Source organism: Petromyzon marinus (assembly GCF_048934315.1).
Source record: "Petromyzon marinus isolate PM22_M1 ecotype Great Lakes invasive population chromosome 69 unlocalized genomic scaffold, UKy_Petmar_22M1.pri1.0 chr69_unloc.1, whole genome shotgun sequence".
Taxonomy (NCBI): domain Eukaryota; kingdom Metazoa; phylum Chordata; class Hyperoartia; order Petromyzontiformes; family Petromyzontidae; genus Petromyzon; species Petromyzon marinus.
Window position 1 is genome coordinate 513,843 of NW_027422601.1, and position 17,337 is coordinate 531,179.

The window sequence follows — 17,337 nt, forward strand, 5'->3', positions numbered from 1 at the left end:
ATGTCTCTACCCTGCGTGTCCTCTACCCCACGTGTCTCAGCCTCACCACCACCGCCACCACCGCCACCACCACCACCGCCACCACCGCCACCACCACCGCCGCCACCACTGCCACGTTCTATTCCCTGCTGGACCCTGCTGCTGTGTCTACCACGTGCGCCGGGCGCCATTGACGTCCTTCTCGACCGCGACTTCAACCAAGTTACTTCAATGAAGACGTTTTATATATATATAAAAAAACTCTTTTTTTTCCCACCAAGGAGTTTTATTCAGTCGATTATAATTGCCACCGCCCGCCACTCCCGCTGCTACTACTACTGCCGATTTGCGGCTGGGGTAGGGTAATCCGCCAGAGTAATCCGCCAGAGTAATCCGCGACGCCGTTAAGTAATCCGATTGCTTTCGAGGCCCGGTAGCGGCAGTTCGCGGACAGACAAAAACAAATTATGAAGCTACCGCGGAAATTGCGCTGCATGTGTCAGGTGGACACACGGGGTGGAGAGATGGGGAGAGATGATGGGGAGAGATGATGGGGGAGAGATGGCGAGAGAGATGGGGAGAGATGGGGAGAGAGATGTAGAGAGATGGGGAGACATGGAGGGAGATGGAGAGAGATGGGAGAGATGGGGAGAGAGATGGAGAGAGATGGGGAGAGATGATGGAGAGAGATGGGGAGAGATGGAGAGAGATGGAGAGAGATGGGGAGAGAGATGGGGAGAGATGGGGAGAGATGATGGAGAGAGATGGGGAGAGATGATGGGGGAGAGATGGAGAGAGATGGAGAGAGATTGGGGAGAGATGGGGAGAGAGATGGGGAGAGATGGGGAGAGATGATGGGGAGAGATGGGGAGAGATGGAGAGAGATGGGAGAGATGGGGAGAGAGATGGGGAGAGATGGGGAGAGATGGGGAGAGAGATGGGGAGAGATGGAGGGAGATGATGGGGGAGATGGAGAGAGATGGAGAGAGATGGGGAGAGATGGGGAGAGATGGAGAGAGATGGGGAGAGATGGGAGAGATGGAGAGAGAGATGGAGAGAGATGGAGAGAGATGGAGAGAGATGGAGAGAGAGATGGAGATGGGGAGAGATGATGGAGAGAGATGGAGAGAGATGGGGAGAGATGGGGGGAGAGATGGAGAGAGATGGGGAGAGATGGAGAGAGATGGAGAGAGATGATGGAGAGAGATGGGGAGAGAGATGGGGAGACATGGAGGGAGATGGAGAGAGATGGGGAGAGATTGGGGAGAGAGATGGGGAGAGAGATGGAGAGAGATGGGGAGAGATGATGGAGAGAGATGGAGAGAGATGGGGAGAGATGGGGAGAGAGATGGAGAGAGATGGGGAGAGATGGGGAGAGATGGAGAGAGATGGAGAGAGATGATGGAGAGAGATGGGGAGAGATGGAGAGAGATGGGGAGAGAGATGGAGAGAGATGGGGAGAGATGGAGAGAGATGGAGAGAGATGATGGAGAGAGATGGGGAGAGAGATGGGGAGACATGGAGGGAGATGGAGAGAGATGGGGAGAGATGGGGAGAGATTGGGGAGAGAGATGGGGAGAGAGATGGAGAGAGATGGGGAGAGATGATGGAGATGGAGAGAGATGGGGAGAGAGATGGAGAGAGATGGGGAGAGATGGAGAGAGATGGAGAGAGATGATGGAGAGAGATGGGGAGAGAGATGGGGAGACATAGAGGGAGATGGAGAGAGATGGGGAGAGATGGGGAGAGATGGGGGAGAGATGGACAGAGAGAGATGGACAGAGAGAGATGGACAGAGAGAGATGGACACAGAGATGGAGAGAGATGGACACAGAGAGATGGACACAGAGAGAGATGGACAGAGAGAGATGGGGAGAGATGGACACAGAGAGATGGAGATTACAGAGACAATGGAGAGGTTATTATGGCAGCTTTGATTAAAGGCGATGAGCCAAGCCAAGGCAGCAGCAACAACAACAACACAGGACAACTTAGACTCCACGCACAACCCACCACCACGGGGCCAGCACCACGGTGCGGGTAGTGGTTGTTTTTCCACTTGACACATCCGAACTGTGTCAGCACCACGGTACGGGGTAGTGGTTGTTTTTCCACTTGACACATCCGAACCGTGTCAGCACCACGGTACGGGGTAGTGGTTGTTTTTCCACTTGACACATCCGAACCGTGCCAGCACGGGGCCAGCACCACGGCACGGGTAGTGGTTGTTTTTCCACTTGACACATCCGAACCGTGCCAGCACGGGGCCAGCACCACGGTACGGGGTAGTGGTTGTTTTTCTACTTGCCACATCCGAACCATGCCAGCACAGGGCCAGCACCACGGTACGGGGTCGTGGTTGTTTTTCCACTTGCCACATCCGAACCGTGCCAGCACGGGGCCAGCACCACGGTACGGGGTCGTGGTTGTTTTTCCACTTGACACATCCGAACCGTGCCAGCACGGGGCCAGCACCACGGTACGGGGTCGTGGTTGTTTTTCCACTTGCCACATCCGAACCGTGCCAGCACGAGGCCAGCACCACGGTGTTTTTTTCCACTGGCCGGCAACCCGAAACCGTGCCAGCGCGGGGGGGGGGGAGGGGTGGGCGGAGTTTCCGGAGCAGTGTCAGGGGGCCTGGCTTGGCACGGTTCTGGAAAGGTAACAACCACGACAAAATGTAACAATAACAACAATAACAACAACAACAATAACAACAATAACGACAATAACAACAATAACAATGGGTCCTGGCTGTGACGATGTTCAGAATCACAGCCAGGAGTCGAACACAGGATTTGGCAGGATTCCTGCACGGCGATTGTTGTTGTGGTTGTTGTGGTTGTTGTGGTTGTTGTTGTGGTTGTTGTGGTTGTTGTGATTGTGGTGGTGGTTGTTGTGGTTGTTGTGGTTGTTGTTGTGGTTGTTGTGGTTGTTGTGGTGGTTGTTGTTGTGGTTGTTGTTGTGGTGGTTGTTGTGGTGGTTGTTGTGGTTGTTGTGTTTGCTGTAGTGGTTGTTGTGGTTGCTGTTGTTGTGGTTGTTGTGGTTGCTGTGGTGGTTGCGGTGGTGGTTGTTGTGGTTGATGTGGTGGTTGTTGTGCTTGCTGTGGTCAGTGTGGTTGCTGTGGTTGTTGTTGTGGTTGTTGAGGTTGTGGTGCTTGTTGTATATTGTTGTGGTTGTTGTTGTGGTTGCTGTGGTGGTTGCTGTATATTGTTGTGGTTGTTGTTGTTGTGGTTGCTGTGGTGGTTGTTGTTGTGTTTGCTGTTGTGGTGCTTGTTGTAAATTGTTGTGGTTGTTGTTGCTGTGGTGGTTGCTGTTGTGGTTGTAGTTGTTGTGGTTGTTGTGGTGGTTGTAGTTGTTGTTGTGGTTGTTGTGGTGGTTGTAGTTGTTGTTGTTGTTGCTGTTGTGGTTGTTGTTGCTGTGTGCGCTGCTGTGGTTGTTGTTGCTGTTGTAGTTGTTGTTGCTGTGGTGGTTGTGGTTGTTGTTGTTGTATATTGTTGTGGTTGTTGTTGCTGTGTGCGCTGCTGTGGTGCTTGTTGTCGCGGCCGCTGTGGTGGCCGTTGTTGGTTGCCACAACAACAACAACAACCAACAACCAACAACAACAACCAACAACAACAACAACAACGCAAATTCATCGCGACGCTCCCTCTGTGGTGGCGGTGGCGGGCGGCTGCACCGGACTCCCGCCACGAGGCGGCTCGTCCTCCGTCACCGCCGACGGCAATTCCACGGTGCTGTGGCCGGATGAACTGGCCGCCGCCTTCAATTCCCTGCGAGGGCCACAGAGGGGCAGAATTTGGAAACGCGATGTGAAGAGACTGAGACTCTGAGACACTGAGACACTGTCTCTACTCTAGACACTGAGACTCTGAGACTCTGAGACACTGAGACTCTGAGACACAGTCTCTACTCTAGACACTGAGACTCTGAGACTCTGAGACACTGAGACACTGAGACTCTGAGACTCTGAGACTCTGAGACACTGAGACACTGAGACACTGAGACTCTGAGACACTGAGACACTGAGACCCTGTCTCTACTCTAGACACTGAGACACTGAGACACTGAGACTCTGAGACACTGAGACTCTGAGACACTGAGACACTGAGACTCTGAGACACTGAGACACTGAGACACTGAGACTCTGAGACACTGAGACACTGTCTCTACTCTAGACACTGAGACACTGAGACCCGGTCTCTACTCTAGACACTGAGACTCTGAGACACTGAGACACTGAGACACTGAGACTCTGAGACACTGAGACACTGTCTCTACTCTAGACACTGAGACACTGAGACCCGGTCTCTACTCTAGACTCTGAGACTCTGAGACTCTGAGACACTGAGACACTGAGACACTGAGACACTGAGACTCTGAGACTCTGAGACACTGAGACACTGAGACCCTGAGACCCTGAGACCTTGAGACACTGAGACTCTGAGACTCTGAGACACTGAGACACTGAGACACTGAGACACTGAGACACTGAGACTCTGAGACACTGAGACACTGTCTCTACTCTAGACACTGAGACACTGAGACACTGAGACTCTGAGACACTGAGACTCTGAGACACTGAGACTCTGAGACCCTGAGACCCTGAGACACTGAGACACTGAGACCCGGTCTCTACTCTAGACACTGAGACACTGAGACACAGTCTCTACTCTAGACACTGAGACACTGAGACACTGAGACTCTGAGACACTGAGACACTGAGACACTGAGACTCTGAGACACTGAGACACTGAGACCCGGTCTCTACTCTAGACTCTGAGACTCTGAGACACTGAGACACTGAGACACTGAGACCTGGTCTCTACGCTAGACACTGAGACACTGAGACCTGGTCTCTACGCTAGACACTGAGACTCTGAGACACTGAGACTCTGAGACACTGAGACACTGAGACACTGAGACACTGAGACCTTGAGACTCTGAGACTCTGAGACACTGAGACACAGTCTCTACTCTAGACACTGAGACACTGAGACTCTGAGACACTGAGACCTGGTCTCTACTCTAGACTCTGAGACACTGAGACTCTGAGACTCTGAGACTCTGAGACACTGAGACACTGAGACACTGAGACACTGAGACTCTGAGACACTGAGACACTGTCTCTACTCTAGACACTGAGACACTGAGACACTGAGACTCTGAGACACTGAGACTCTGAGACACTGAGACTCTGAGACCCTGAGACCCTGAGACACTGAGACACTGAGACCCGGTCTCTACTCTAGACACTGAGACACTGAGACACAGTCTCTACTCTAGACTCTGAGACTCTGAGACACTGAGACACTGAGACACTGAGACACTGAGACACTGAGACCTTGAGACTCTGAGACTCTGAGACACTGAGACACAGTCTCTACTCTAGACACTGAGACACTGAGACTCTGAGACACTGAGACCTGGTCTCTACTCTAGACTCTGAGACACTGAGACTCTGAGACTCTGAGACTCTGAGACACTGAGACACTGAGACACTGAGACACTGAGACTCTGAGACACTGAGACACTGTCTCTACTCTAGACACTGAGACACTGAGACACTGAGACTCTGAGACACTGAGACTCTGAGACACTGAGACTCTGAGACCCTGAGACCCTGAGACACTGAGACACTGAGACCCGGTCTCTACTCTAGACACTGAGACACTGAGACACTGAGACTCTGAGACACTGAGACACTGAGACACTGAGACACTGAGACCTTGAGACTCTGAGACTCTGAGACACTGAGACACAGTCTCTACTCTAGACACTGAGACACTGAGACTCTGAGACACTGAGACCTGGTCTCTACTCTAGACTCTGAGACACTGAGACTCTGAGACTCTGAGACTCTGAGACACTGAGACACTGAGACACTGAGACTCTGAGACACTGAGACACTGAGACTCTGAGACTCTGAAACACTGAGACTCTGAGACTCTGAGACACTGAGACTCTGAGACACTGAGACTCTGAGACACTGAGACTCTGAGACACTGAGACCTGGTCTCTACTCTAGACTCTGAGACACTGAGACTCTGAGACACTGAGACTCTGAGACTCTGAGACACTGAGACCTGGTCTCTACTCTAGACTCTGAGACACTGAGACTCTGAGACTCTGAGACACTGAGACTCTGAGACACTGAGACACTGAGACTCTGAGACTCTGAGACACTGAGACACTGAGACTCTGAGACACTGAGACACTGAGACCCGGTCTCTACTCTAGACTCTGAGACTCTGAGACTCTGAGACACTGAGACACTGAGACACTGAGACCTGGTCTCTACGCTAGACACTGAGACACTGAGACCTGGTCTCTACGCTAGACACTGAGACTCTGAGACACTGAGACTCTGAGACACTGAGCCACTGAGACACTGAGACACTAAGACCTTGAGACTCTGAGACTCTGAGACACTGAGACACAGTCTCTACTCTAGACACTGACACACTGAGACTCTGAGACACTGAGACCCGGTCTCTACTCTAGACACTGAGACACTGAGACACAGTCTCTACTCTAGACTCTGAGACTCTGAGACACTGAGACACTGAGACACTGAGACACTGAGACCTTGAGACTCTGAGACTCTGAGACACTGAGACACAGTCTCTACTCTAGACACTGAGACACTGAGACTCTGAGACACTGAGACCTGGTCTCTACTCTAGACTCTGAGACACTGAGACTCTGAGACTCTGAGACTCTGAGACACTGAGACACTGAGACACTGAGACACTGAGACTCTGAGACACTGAGACACTGTCTCTACTCTAGACACTGAGACACTGAGACACTGAGACTCTGAGACACTGAGACTCTGAGACACTGAGACTCTGAGACCCTGAGACCCTGAGACACTGAGACACTGAGACCCGGTCTCTACTCTAGACACTGAGACACTGAGACACAGTCTCTACTCTAGACTCTGAGACTCTGAGACACTGAGACACTGAGACACTGAGACCTGGTCTCTACGCTAGACACTGAGACACTGAGACCTGGTCTCTACGCTAGACACTGAGACTCTGAGACACTGAGACTCTGAGACACTGAGACACTGAGACACTGAGACACTGAGACCTTGAGACTCTGAGACTCTGAGACACTGAGACACAGTCTCTACTCTAGACACTGAGACACTGAGACTCTGAGACACTGAGACCTGGTCTCTACTCTAGACTCTGAGACACTGAGACTCTGAGACTCTGAGACTCTGAGACACTGAGACACTGAGACACTGAGACTCTGAGACACTGAGACACTGAGACTCTGAGACTCTGAAACACTGAGACTCTGAGACTCTGAGACACTGAGACTCTGAGACACTGAGACACTGAGACTCTGAGACTCTGAGACACTGAGACTCTGAGACACTGAGACCTGGTCTCTACTCTAGACTCTGAGACACTGAGACTCTGAGACACTGAGACTCTGAGACTCTGAGACACTGAGACCTGGTCTCTACTCTAGACTCTGAGACACTGAGACTCTGAGACTCTGAGACACTGAGACTCTGAGACACTGAGACACTGAGACTCTGAGACTCTGAGACACTGAGACACTGAGACTCTGAGACACTGAGACACTGAGACCCGGTCTCTACTCTAGACTCTGAGACTCTGAGACTCTGAGACACTGAGACACTGAGACACTGAGACCTGGTCTCTACGCTAGACACTGAGACACTGAGACCTGGTCTCTACGCTAGACACTGAGACTCTGAGACACTGAGACTCTGAGACACTGAGCCACTGAGACACTGAGACACTAAGACCTTGAGACTCTGAGACTCTGAGACACTGAGACACAGTCTCTACTCTAGACACTGACACACTGAGACTCTGAGACACTGAGACCTGGTCTCTACTCTAGACTCTGAGACACTGAGACTCTGAGACTCTGAGACTCTGAGACACTGAGACACTGAGACACTGAGACACTGAGACTCTGAGACACTGAGACACTGAGACTCTGAGACTCTGAGACACTGAGACTCTGAGACTCTGAGACACTGAGACTCTGAGACACTGAGACACTGAGACTCTGAGACTCTGAGACACTGAGACTCTGAGACACTGAGACCTGGTCTCTACTCTAGACTCTGAGACACTGAGACTCTGAGACACTGAGACTCTGAGACTCTGAGACACTGAGACCTGGTCTCTACTCTAGACTCTGAGACACTGAGACTCTGAGACTCTGAGACTCTGAGACACTGAGACTCTGAGACACTGAGACACTGAGACTCTGAGACTCTGAGACACTGAGACTCTGAGACACTGAGACACTGAGACTCTGAGACTCTGAGACACTGAGACTCTGAGACACTGAGACCTGGTCTCTACTCTAGACTCTGAGACACTGAGACTCTGAGACACTGAGACTCTGAGACTCTGAGACACTGAGACCTGGTCTCTACTCTAGACTCTGAGACACTGAGACTCTGAGACTCTGAGACTCTGAGACACTGAGACTCTGAGACACTGAGACACTGAGACTCTGAGACTCTGAGACACTGAGACTCTGAGACTCTGAGACACTGAGACACTGAGACTCTGAGACACTGAGACCTGGTCTCTACTCTAGACTCTGAGACACTGAGACTCTGAGACACTGAGACTCTGAGACTCTGAGACACTGAGACCTGGTCTCTACTCTAGACTCTGAGACACTGAGACTCTGAGACTCTGAGACACTGAGACTCTGAGACTCTGAGACACTGAGACCTGGTCTCTACTCTAGACTCTGAGACACTGAGACTCTGAGACACTGAGACACTGAGACACTGAGACTCTGAGACTCTGAGACTCTGAGACTCTGAGACACTGAGACACTGAGACTCTGAGACTCTGAGACACTGAGACCCGGTCTCTACTCTAGACTCTGAGACTCTGAGACTCTGAGACACTGAGACACTGAGACACTGAGACTCTGAGACTCTGAGACTCTGAGACACTGAGACACTGAGACTCTGAGACACTGAGACACTGAGACACTGAGACACTGAGACTCTGAGACTCTGAGACTCTGAGACACTGAGACACTGAGACTCTGAGACACTGAGACACTGAGACACTGAGACTCTGAGACTCTGAGACTCTGAGACTCTGAGACACTGAGACACTGAGACTCTGAGACACTGAGACACTGAGACACTGAGACTCTGAGACTCTGAGACTCTGAGACACTGAGACACTGAGACACTGAGACTCTGAGACTCTGAGACTCTGAGACACTGAGACACTGAGACACTGAGACACTGAGACTCTGAGACTCTGAGACACTGAGACACTGAGACCCGGTCTCTACGCTAGACACTGAGACTCTGAGACACTGAGACACTGAGACACTGAGACCTGGTCTCTACTCTAGACACTGAGACACTGAGACCTTGAGACTCTGAGACACTGAGACTCTGAGACTCTGAGACTCTGAGACACTGAGACTCTGAGACACTGAGACACTGAGACTCTGAGACACTGAGACACTGAGACACTGAGACTCTGAGACACTGAGACACTGAGACTCTGAGACACTGAGACTCTGAGACCAGGTCTCTACTCTAGACACTGAGACTCTGAGATACTGAGACTCTGAGACACTGAGACACTGAGACACTGAGACACTGAGACACTGAGACTCTGAGACACTGAGACACTGAGACTCTGAGACTCTGAGACACTGAGACACTGAGACACTGAGACACTGAGACCCTGAGACACTGAGACTCTGAGACTCTGAGACACTGAGACTCTGAGACACTGAGACCTTGAGACACTGAGACACTGAGACCTGGTCTCTACTCTAGACACTGAGACCCTGAGACACTGAGACCCTGAGACACTGAGACTCTGAGACTCTGAGACACTGAGACTCTGAGACACTGAGACACTGAGACTCTGAGACTCTGAGACACTGAGACACTGAGACTCTGAGACACTGAGACTCTGAGACACTGAGACACTGAGACTCTGAGACCCTGAGACACTGAGACACTGAGACTCTGAGACTCTGAGACACTGAGACTCTGAGACTCTGAGACTCTGAGACACTGAGACCAGGTCTCTACTCTAGACACTGAGACACTGAGACCTGGTCTCTACTCTAGACACTGAGACACTGAGACCCGGTCTCTACTCTAGACTCTGAGACACTGAGACTCTGAGACACTGAGACTCTGAGACACTGAGACACTGAGACACTGAGACTCTGAGACACTGAGACACTGAGACCAGGTCTCTACTCTAGACACTGAGACACTGAGACCTGGTCTCTACTCTAGACACTGAGACACTGAGACCCGGTCTCTACTCTAGACTCTGAGACACTGAGACTCTGAGACACTGAGACTCTGAGACACTGAGACACTGAGACTCTGAGACACTGAGACAATGAGACTCTGAGACACTGAGACACTGAGACTCTGAGACACTGAGACCTGGTCTCTACTCTAGACACTGAGACACTGAGACCTGGTCTCTACTCTAGACACTGACCCTGAGAGCCGGTCTCTACTCTAGACACTGAGACACTGAGACCAGGTCTCTACTCTAGACTCTGAGACACTGAGACACTGAGACTTTGAGACACTGAGACTCTGAGACACTGAGACACTGAGACACTGAGACTCTGAGACACTGAGACTCTGAGACACTGAGACTCTGAGACTCTGAGACACTGAGACTCTGAGACACTGAGACCTTGAGACACTGAGACACTGAGACCTGGTCTCTACTCTAGACACTGAGACCCTGAGACACTGAGACCCTGAGACACTGAGACTCTGAGACTCTGAGACACTGAGACTCTGAGACACTGAGACACTGAGACTCTGAGACTCTGAGACACTGAGACACTGAGACTCTGAGACACTGAGACTCTGAGACACTGAGACACTGAGACTCTGAGACCCTGAGACACTGAGACACTGAGACTCTGAGACTCTGAGACACTGAGACTCTGAGACTCTGAGACTCTGAGACACTGAGACACTGAGACCAGGTCTCTACTCTAGACACTGAGACACTGAGACCTGGTCTCTACTCTAGACACTGAGACACTGAGACCCGGTCTCTACTCTAGACTCTGAGACACTGAGACTCTGAGACACTGAGACTCTGAGACACTGAGACACTGAGACACTGAGACTCTGAGACACTGAGACACTGAGACCAGGTCTCTACTCTAGACACTGAGACACTGAGACCTGGTCTCTACTCTAGACACTGAGACACTGAGACCCGGTCTCTACTCTAGACTCTGAGACACTGAGACTCTGAGACACTGAGACTCTGAGACACTGAGACACTGAGACTCTGAGACACTGAGACAATGAGACTCTGAGACACTGAGACACTGAGACTCTGAGACACTGAGACCTGGTCTCTAGTCTAGACACTGAGACACTGAGACCTGGTCTCTACTCTAGACACTGACCCTGAGAGCCGGTCTCTACTCTAGACACTGAGACACTGAGACCAGGTCTCTACTCTAGACTCTGAGACACTGAGACACTGAGACTTTGAGACACTGAGACTCTGAGACACTGAGACACTGAGACACTGAGACTCTGAGACACTGAGACTCTGAGACACTGAGACTCTGAGACACTGAGACACTGAGACACTGAGACACTGAGACTCTGAGACACTGAGACTCTGAGACACTGAGACCTGGTCTGTACTCTAGACACTGAGACACTGAGACCTGGTCTCTACTCTAGACACTGAGACCTGGTCTCTACTCTAGACACTGACCCTGAGAGCCGGTCTCTACTCTAGACACTGAGACACTGAGACCAGGTCTCTACTCTAGACTCTGAGACACTGAGACACTGAGACTTTGAGACACTGAGACTCTGAGACACTGAGACACTGAGACACTGAGACTCTGAGACACTGAGACTCTGAGACACTGAGACTCTGAGACACTGAGACACTGAGACACTGAGACACTGAGACACTGAGACTCTGAGACACTGAGACTCTGAGACACTGAGACCAGGTCTCTACTCTAGACACTGAGACCTGGTCTCTACTCTAGACACTGACCCTGAGAGCCGGTCTCTACTCTAGACACTGAGACACTGAGACCCGGTCTCTACGCTAGACACTGAGACTCTGAGACACTGAGACACTGAGACACTGAGACCTGGTCTCTACTCTAGACACTGAGACACTGAGACCTTGAGACTCTGAGACACTGAGACTCTGAGACTCTGAGACTCTGAGACACTGAGACTCTGAGACACTGAGACACTGAGACTCTGAGACACTGAGACACTGAGACACTGAGACTCTGAGACACTGAGACACTGAGACTCTGAGACACTGAGACTCTGAGACCAGGTCTCTACTCTAGACACTGAGACTCTGAGATACTGAGACTCTGAGACACTGAGACACTGAGACACTGAGACACTGAGACACTGAGACTCTGAGACACTGAGACACTGAGACTCTGAGACTCTGAGACACTGAGACACTGAGACACTGAGACACTGAGACCCTGAGACACTGAGACTCTGAGACTCTGAGACACTGAGACTCTGAGACACTGAGACCTTGAGACACTGAGACACTGAGACCTGGTCTCTACTCTAGACACTGAGACCCTGAGACACTGAGACCCTGAGACACTGAGACTCTGAGACTCTGAGACACTGAGACTCTGAGACACTGAGACACTGAGACTCTGAGACTCTGAGACACTGAGACACTGAGACTCTGAGACACTGAGACTCTGAGACACTGAGACACTGAGACTCTGAGACCCTGAGACACTGAGACACTGAGACTCTGAGACTCTGAGACACTGAGACTCTGAGACTCTGAGACTCTGAGACACTGAGACACTGAGACCAGGTCTCTACTCTAGACACTGAGACACTGAGACCTGGTCTCTACTCTAGACACTGAGACACTGAGACCCGGTCTCTACTCTAGACTCTGAGACACTGAGACTCTGAGACACTGAGACTCTGAGACACTGAGACACTGAGACTCTGAGACACTGAGACACTGAGACCAGGTCTCTACTCTAGACACTGAGACACTGAGACCTGGTCTCTACTCTAGACACTGAGACACTGAGACCCGGTCTCTACTCTAGACTCTGAGACACTGAGACTCTGAGACACTGAGACTCTGAGACACTGAGACACTGAGACTCTGAGACACTGAGACACTGAGACTCTGAGACACTGAGACACTGAGACTCTGAGACACTGAGACCTGGTCTCTACTCTAGACACTGAGACACTGAGACCTGGTCTCTACTCTAGACACTGACCCTGAGAGCCGGTCTCTACTCTAGACACTGAGACACTGAGACCAGGTCTCTACTCTAGACTCTGAGACACTGAGACACTGAGACTTTGAGACACTGAGACTCTGAGACACTGAGACACTGAGACACTGAGACTCTGAGACACTGAGACTCTGAGACACTGAGACTCTGAGACACTGAGACACTGAGACACTGAGACACTGAGACACTGAGACTCTGAGACACTGAGACTCTGAGACACTGAGACCTGGTCTGTACTCTAGACACTGAGACACTGAGACCTGGTCTCTACTCTAGACACTGACCCTGAGAGCCGGTCTCTACTCTAGACACTGAGACACTGAGACCAGGTCTCTACTCTAGACTCTGAGACACTGAGACACTGAGACTTTGAGACACTGAGACTCTGAGACACTGAGACACTGAGACACTGAGACACTGAGACTCTGAGACACTGAGACTCTGAGACACTGAGACTCTGAGACACTGAGACACTGAGACACTGAGACACTGAGACTCTGAGACACTGAGACCTGGTCTCTACTCTAGACACTGAGACACTGAGACCTGGTCTCTACTCTAGACACTGACCCTGAGAGCCGGTCTCTACTCTAGACACTGAGACACTGAGACCAGGTCTCTACTCTAGACTCTGAGACACTGAGACACTGAGACTTTGAGACACTGAGACTCTGAGACACTGAGACACTGAGACACTGAGACTCTGAGACACTGAGACTCTGAGACACTGAGACTCTGAGACACTGAGACACTGAGACACTGAGACACTGAGACACTGAGACTCTGAGACACTGAGACTCTGAGACACTGAGACCTGGTCTCTACTCTAGACACTGAGACACTGAGACCTGGTCTCTACTCTAGACACTGAGACCTGGTCTCTACTCTAGACACTGACCCTGAGAGCCGGTCTCTACTCTAGACACTGAGACACTGAGACCAGGTCTCTACTCTAGACTCTGAGACACTGAGACACTGAGACTTTGAGACACTGAGACTCTGAGACACTGAGACACTGAGACACTGAGACTCTGAGACACTGAGACTCTGAGACACTGAGACTCTGAGACACTGAGACACTGAGACACTGAGACACTGAGACACTGAGACACTTAGACACTGAGACTCTGAGACACTGAGACTCTGAGACACTGAGACCTGGTCTCTACTCTAGACACTGAGACACTGAGACCTGGTCTCTACTCTAGACTCTGAGACACTGAGACCTGGTCTCTACTCTAGACTCTGAGACACTGAGACCTGGTCTCTACTCTAGACACTGAGACACTGAGACCTTGAGACACTGAGACCCTGAGACACTGAGACACTGAGACTCTGAGACACTGAGACACTGAGACTCTGAGACACTGAGACACTGTCTCTACTCTAGACACTGAGACACTGAGACCTGGTCTCTACTCTAGACACTGAGACACTGAGACCTTGAGACACTGAGACCCTGAGACACTGAGACTCTGAGACACTGAGACACTGAGACTGAGACACTGAGACCTGGTCTCTACTCTAGACACTCAGACACTGAGACCTTGAGACACTGAGACCCTGAGACACTGAGACTCTGAGACACTGAGACACTGAGACTCTGAGACACTGAGACCTGGTCTGTACTCTAGACACTGAGACACTGAGACCTGGTCTCTACTCTAGACACTGAGACCTGGTCTCTACTCTAGACACTGACCCTGAGAGCCGGTCTCTACTCTAGACACTGAGACACTGAGACCAGGTCTCTACTCTAGACTCTGAGACACTGAGACACTGAGACTTTGAGACACTGAGACTCTGAGACACTGAGACACTGAGACACTGAGACTCTGAGACACTGAGACTCTGAGACACTGAGACTCTGAGACACTGAGACACTGAGACACTGAGACTCTGAGACACTGAGACCTGGTCTCTACTCTAGACACTGAGACACTGAGACCTGGTCTCTACTCTAGACACTGACCCTGAGAGCCGGTCTCTACTCTAGACACTGAGACACTGAGACCAGGTCTCTACTCTAGACTCTGAGACACTGAGACACTGAGACTTTGAGACACTGAGACACTGAGACACTGAGACACTGAGACTCTGAGACACTGAGACTCTGAGACACTGAGACTCTGAGACACTGAGACACTGAGACACTGAGACACTGAGACACTGAGACTCTGAGACACTGAGACTCTGAGACACTGAGACCTGGTCTCTACTCTAGACACTGAGACACTGAGACCTGGTCTCTACTCTAGACACTGAGACCTGGTCTCTACTCTAGACACTGACCCTGAGAGCCGGTCTCTACTCTAGACACTGAGACACTGAGACCAGGTCTCTACTCTAGACTCTGAGACACTGAGACACTGAGACTTTGAGACACTGAGACTCTGAGACACTGAGACACTGAGACACTGAGACTCTGAGACACTGAGACTCTGAGACACTGAGACTCTGAGACACTGAGACACTGAGACACTGAGACACTTAGACACTGAGACTCTGAGACACTGAGACTCTGAGACACTGAGACCTGGTCTCTACTCTAGACACTGAGACACTGAGACCTGGTCTCTACTCTAGACTCTGAGACACTGAGACCTGGTCTCTACTCTAGACTCTGAGACACTGAGACCTGGTCTCTACTCTAGACACTGAGACACTGAGACCTTGAGACACTGAGACCCTGAGACACTGAGACACTGAGACTCTGAGACACTGAGACACTGAGACTCTGAGACACTGAGACACTGTCTCTACTCTAGACACTGAGACACTGAGACCTGGTCTCTACTCTAGACACTGAGACACTGAGACCTTGAGACACTGAGACCCTGAGACACTGAGACTCTGAGACACTGAGACACTGAGACTGAGACACTGAGACCTGGTCTCTACTCTAGACACTCAGACACTGAGACCTTGAGACACTGAGACCCTGAGACACTGAGACTCTGAGACACTGAGACACTGAGACTCTGAGACACTGAGACCTGGTCTCTACTCTAGACACTCAGACACTGAGACCCGGTCTCTACTCTAGACACTGAGACACTGAGACACTGAGACCCTGAGACACTGAGACTCTGAGACACTGAGACACTGTCTCTACTCTAGACACTGAGACACTGAGACCTGGTCTCTACTCTAGACACTGAGACACTGAGACCTTGAGACACTGAGACCCTGAGACACTGAGACTCTGAGACACTGAGACACTGAGACTGAGACACTGAGACCTGGTCTCTACTCTAGACACTCAGACACTGAGACCTTGAGACACTGAGACCCTGAGACACTGAGACTCTGAGACACTGAGACACTGAGACTCTGAGACACTGAGACCTGGTCTCTACTCTAGACACTCAGACACTGAGACCCGGTCTCTACTCTAGACACTGAGACACTGAGACACTGAGACCCTGAGACACTGAGACTCTGAGACTCTGAGACACTGAGACTCTGAGACACTGAGACCTGGTCTCTACTCTAGACACTCAGACACTGAGACCCGGTCTCTACTCTAGACACTGAGACTCTGAGACTCTGAGACACTGAGACTCTGAGACACTGAGACACTGAGACCCGGTCTCTACTCTAGACACTGAGACCTGGTCTCTACTCTAGACACTGAGACCTGGTCTCTACTCTAGACACTGACCCTGAGACCCGGTCTCTACTCTAGACACTGAGACACTGAGACTCTGAGACACTGAGACTCTGAGACACTGAGACCCGGTCTCTACTCTAGACACTGAGACTCTGAGACACTGAGACACTGAGACCCTGAGACACTGAGACACTGTCTCTACTCTAGACACTGAGACACTGAGACACTGAGACTCTGAGACACTGAGACACTGAGACTCTAAGACACTGAGACTCTAAGACACTGAGACACTGAGACTCTAAGACACTGAGACTCTGAGACCCTGAGACACGGAGACATTGAGACCTGGTCTCTAGACACTGAGACACTGAGACACTGAGACCTTGAGACCCTGAGACACTGAGACTCTGAGACCCTGA

The 17,337-nt window shown here is 51.1% G+C and overlaps 1 protein-coding gene across 1 annotated transcript in view; it reads right to left on the reverse strand.

Annotated features, from left to right (window-relative positions):
- Window positions 1–241: 241 nt before the first annotated feature.
- The window catches only part of LOC142908077 (sorting nexin-16-like), a gene marked incomplete at its 5' end in the record, with an annotated part of 30,075 nt that continues 12,979 nt past the window's right edge, over window positions 242–17,337 (reverse strand). The window contains one exon of the mRNA XM_076058251.1: window positions 242–3,752. Coding sequence (XP_075914366.1) covers window positions 3,614–3,752 — 139 coding nt within the window. The remainder of the gene's footprint in view (window positions 3,753–17,337) is intronic.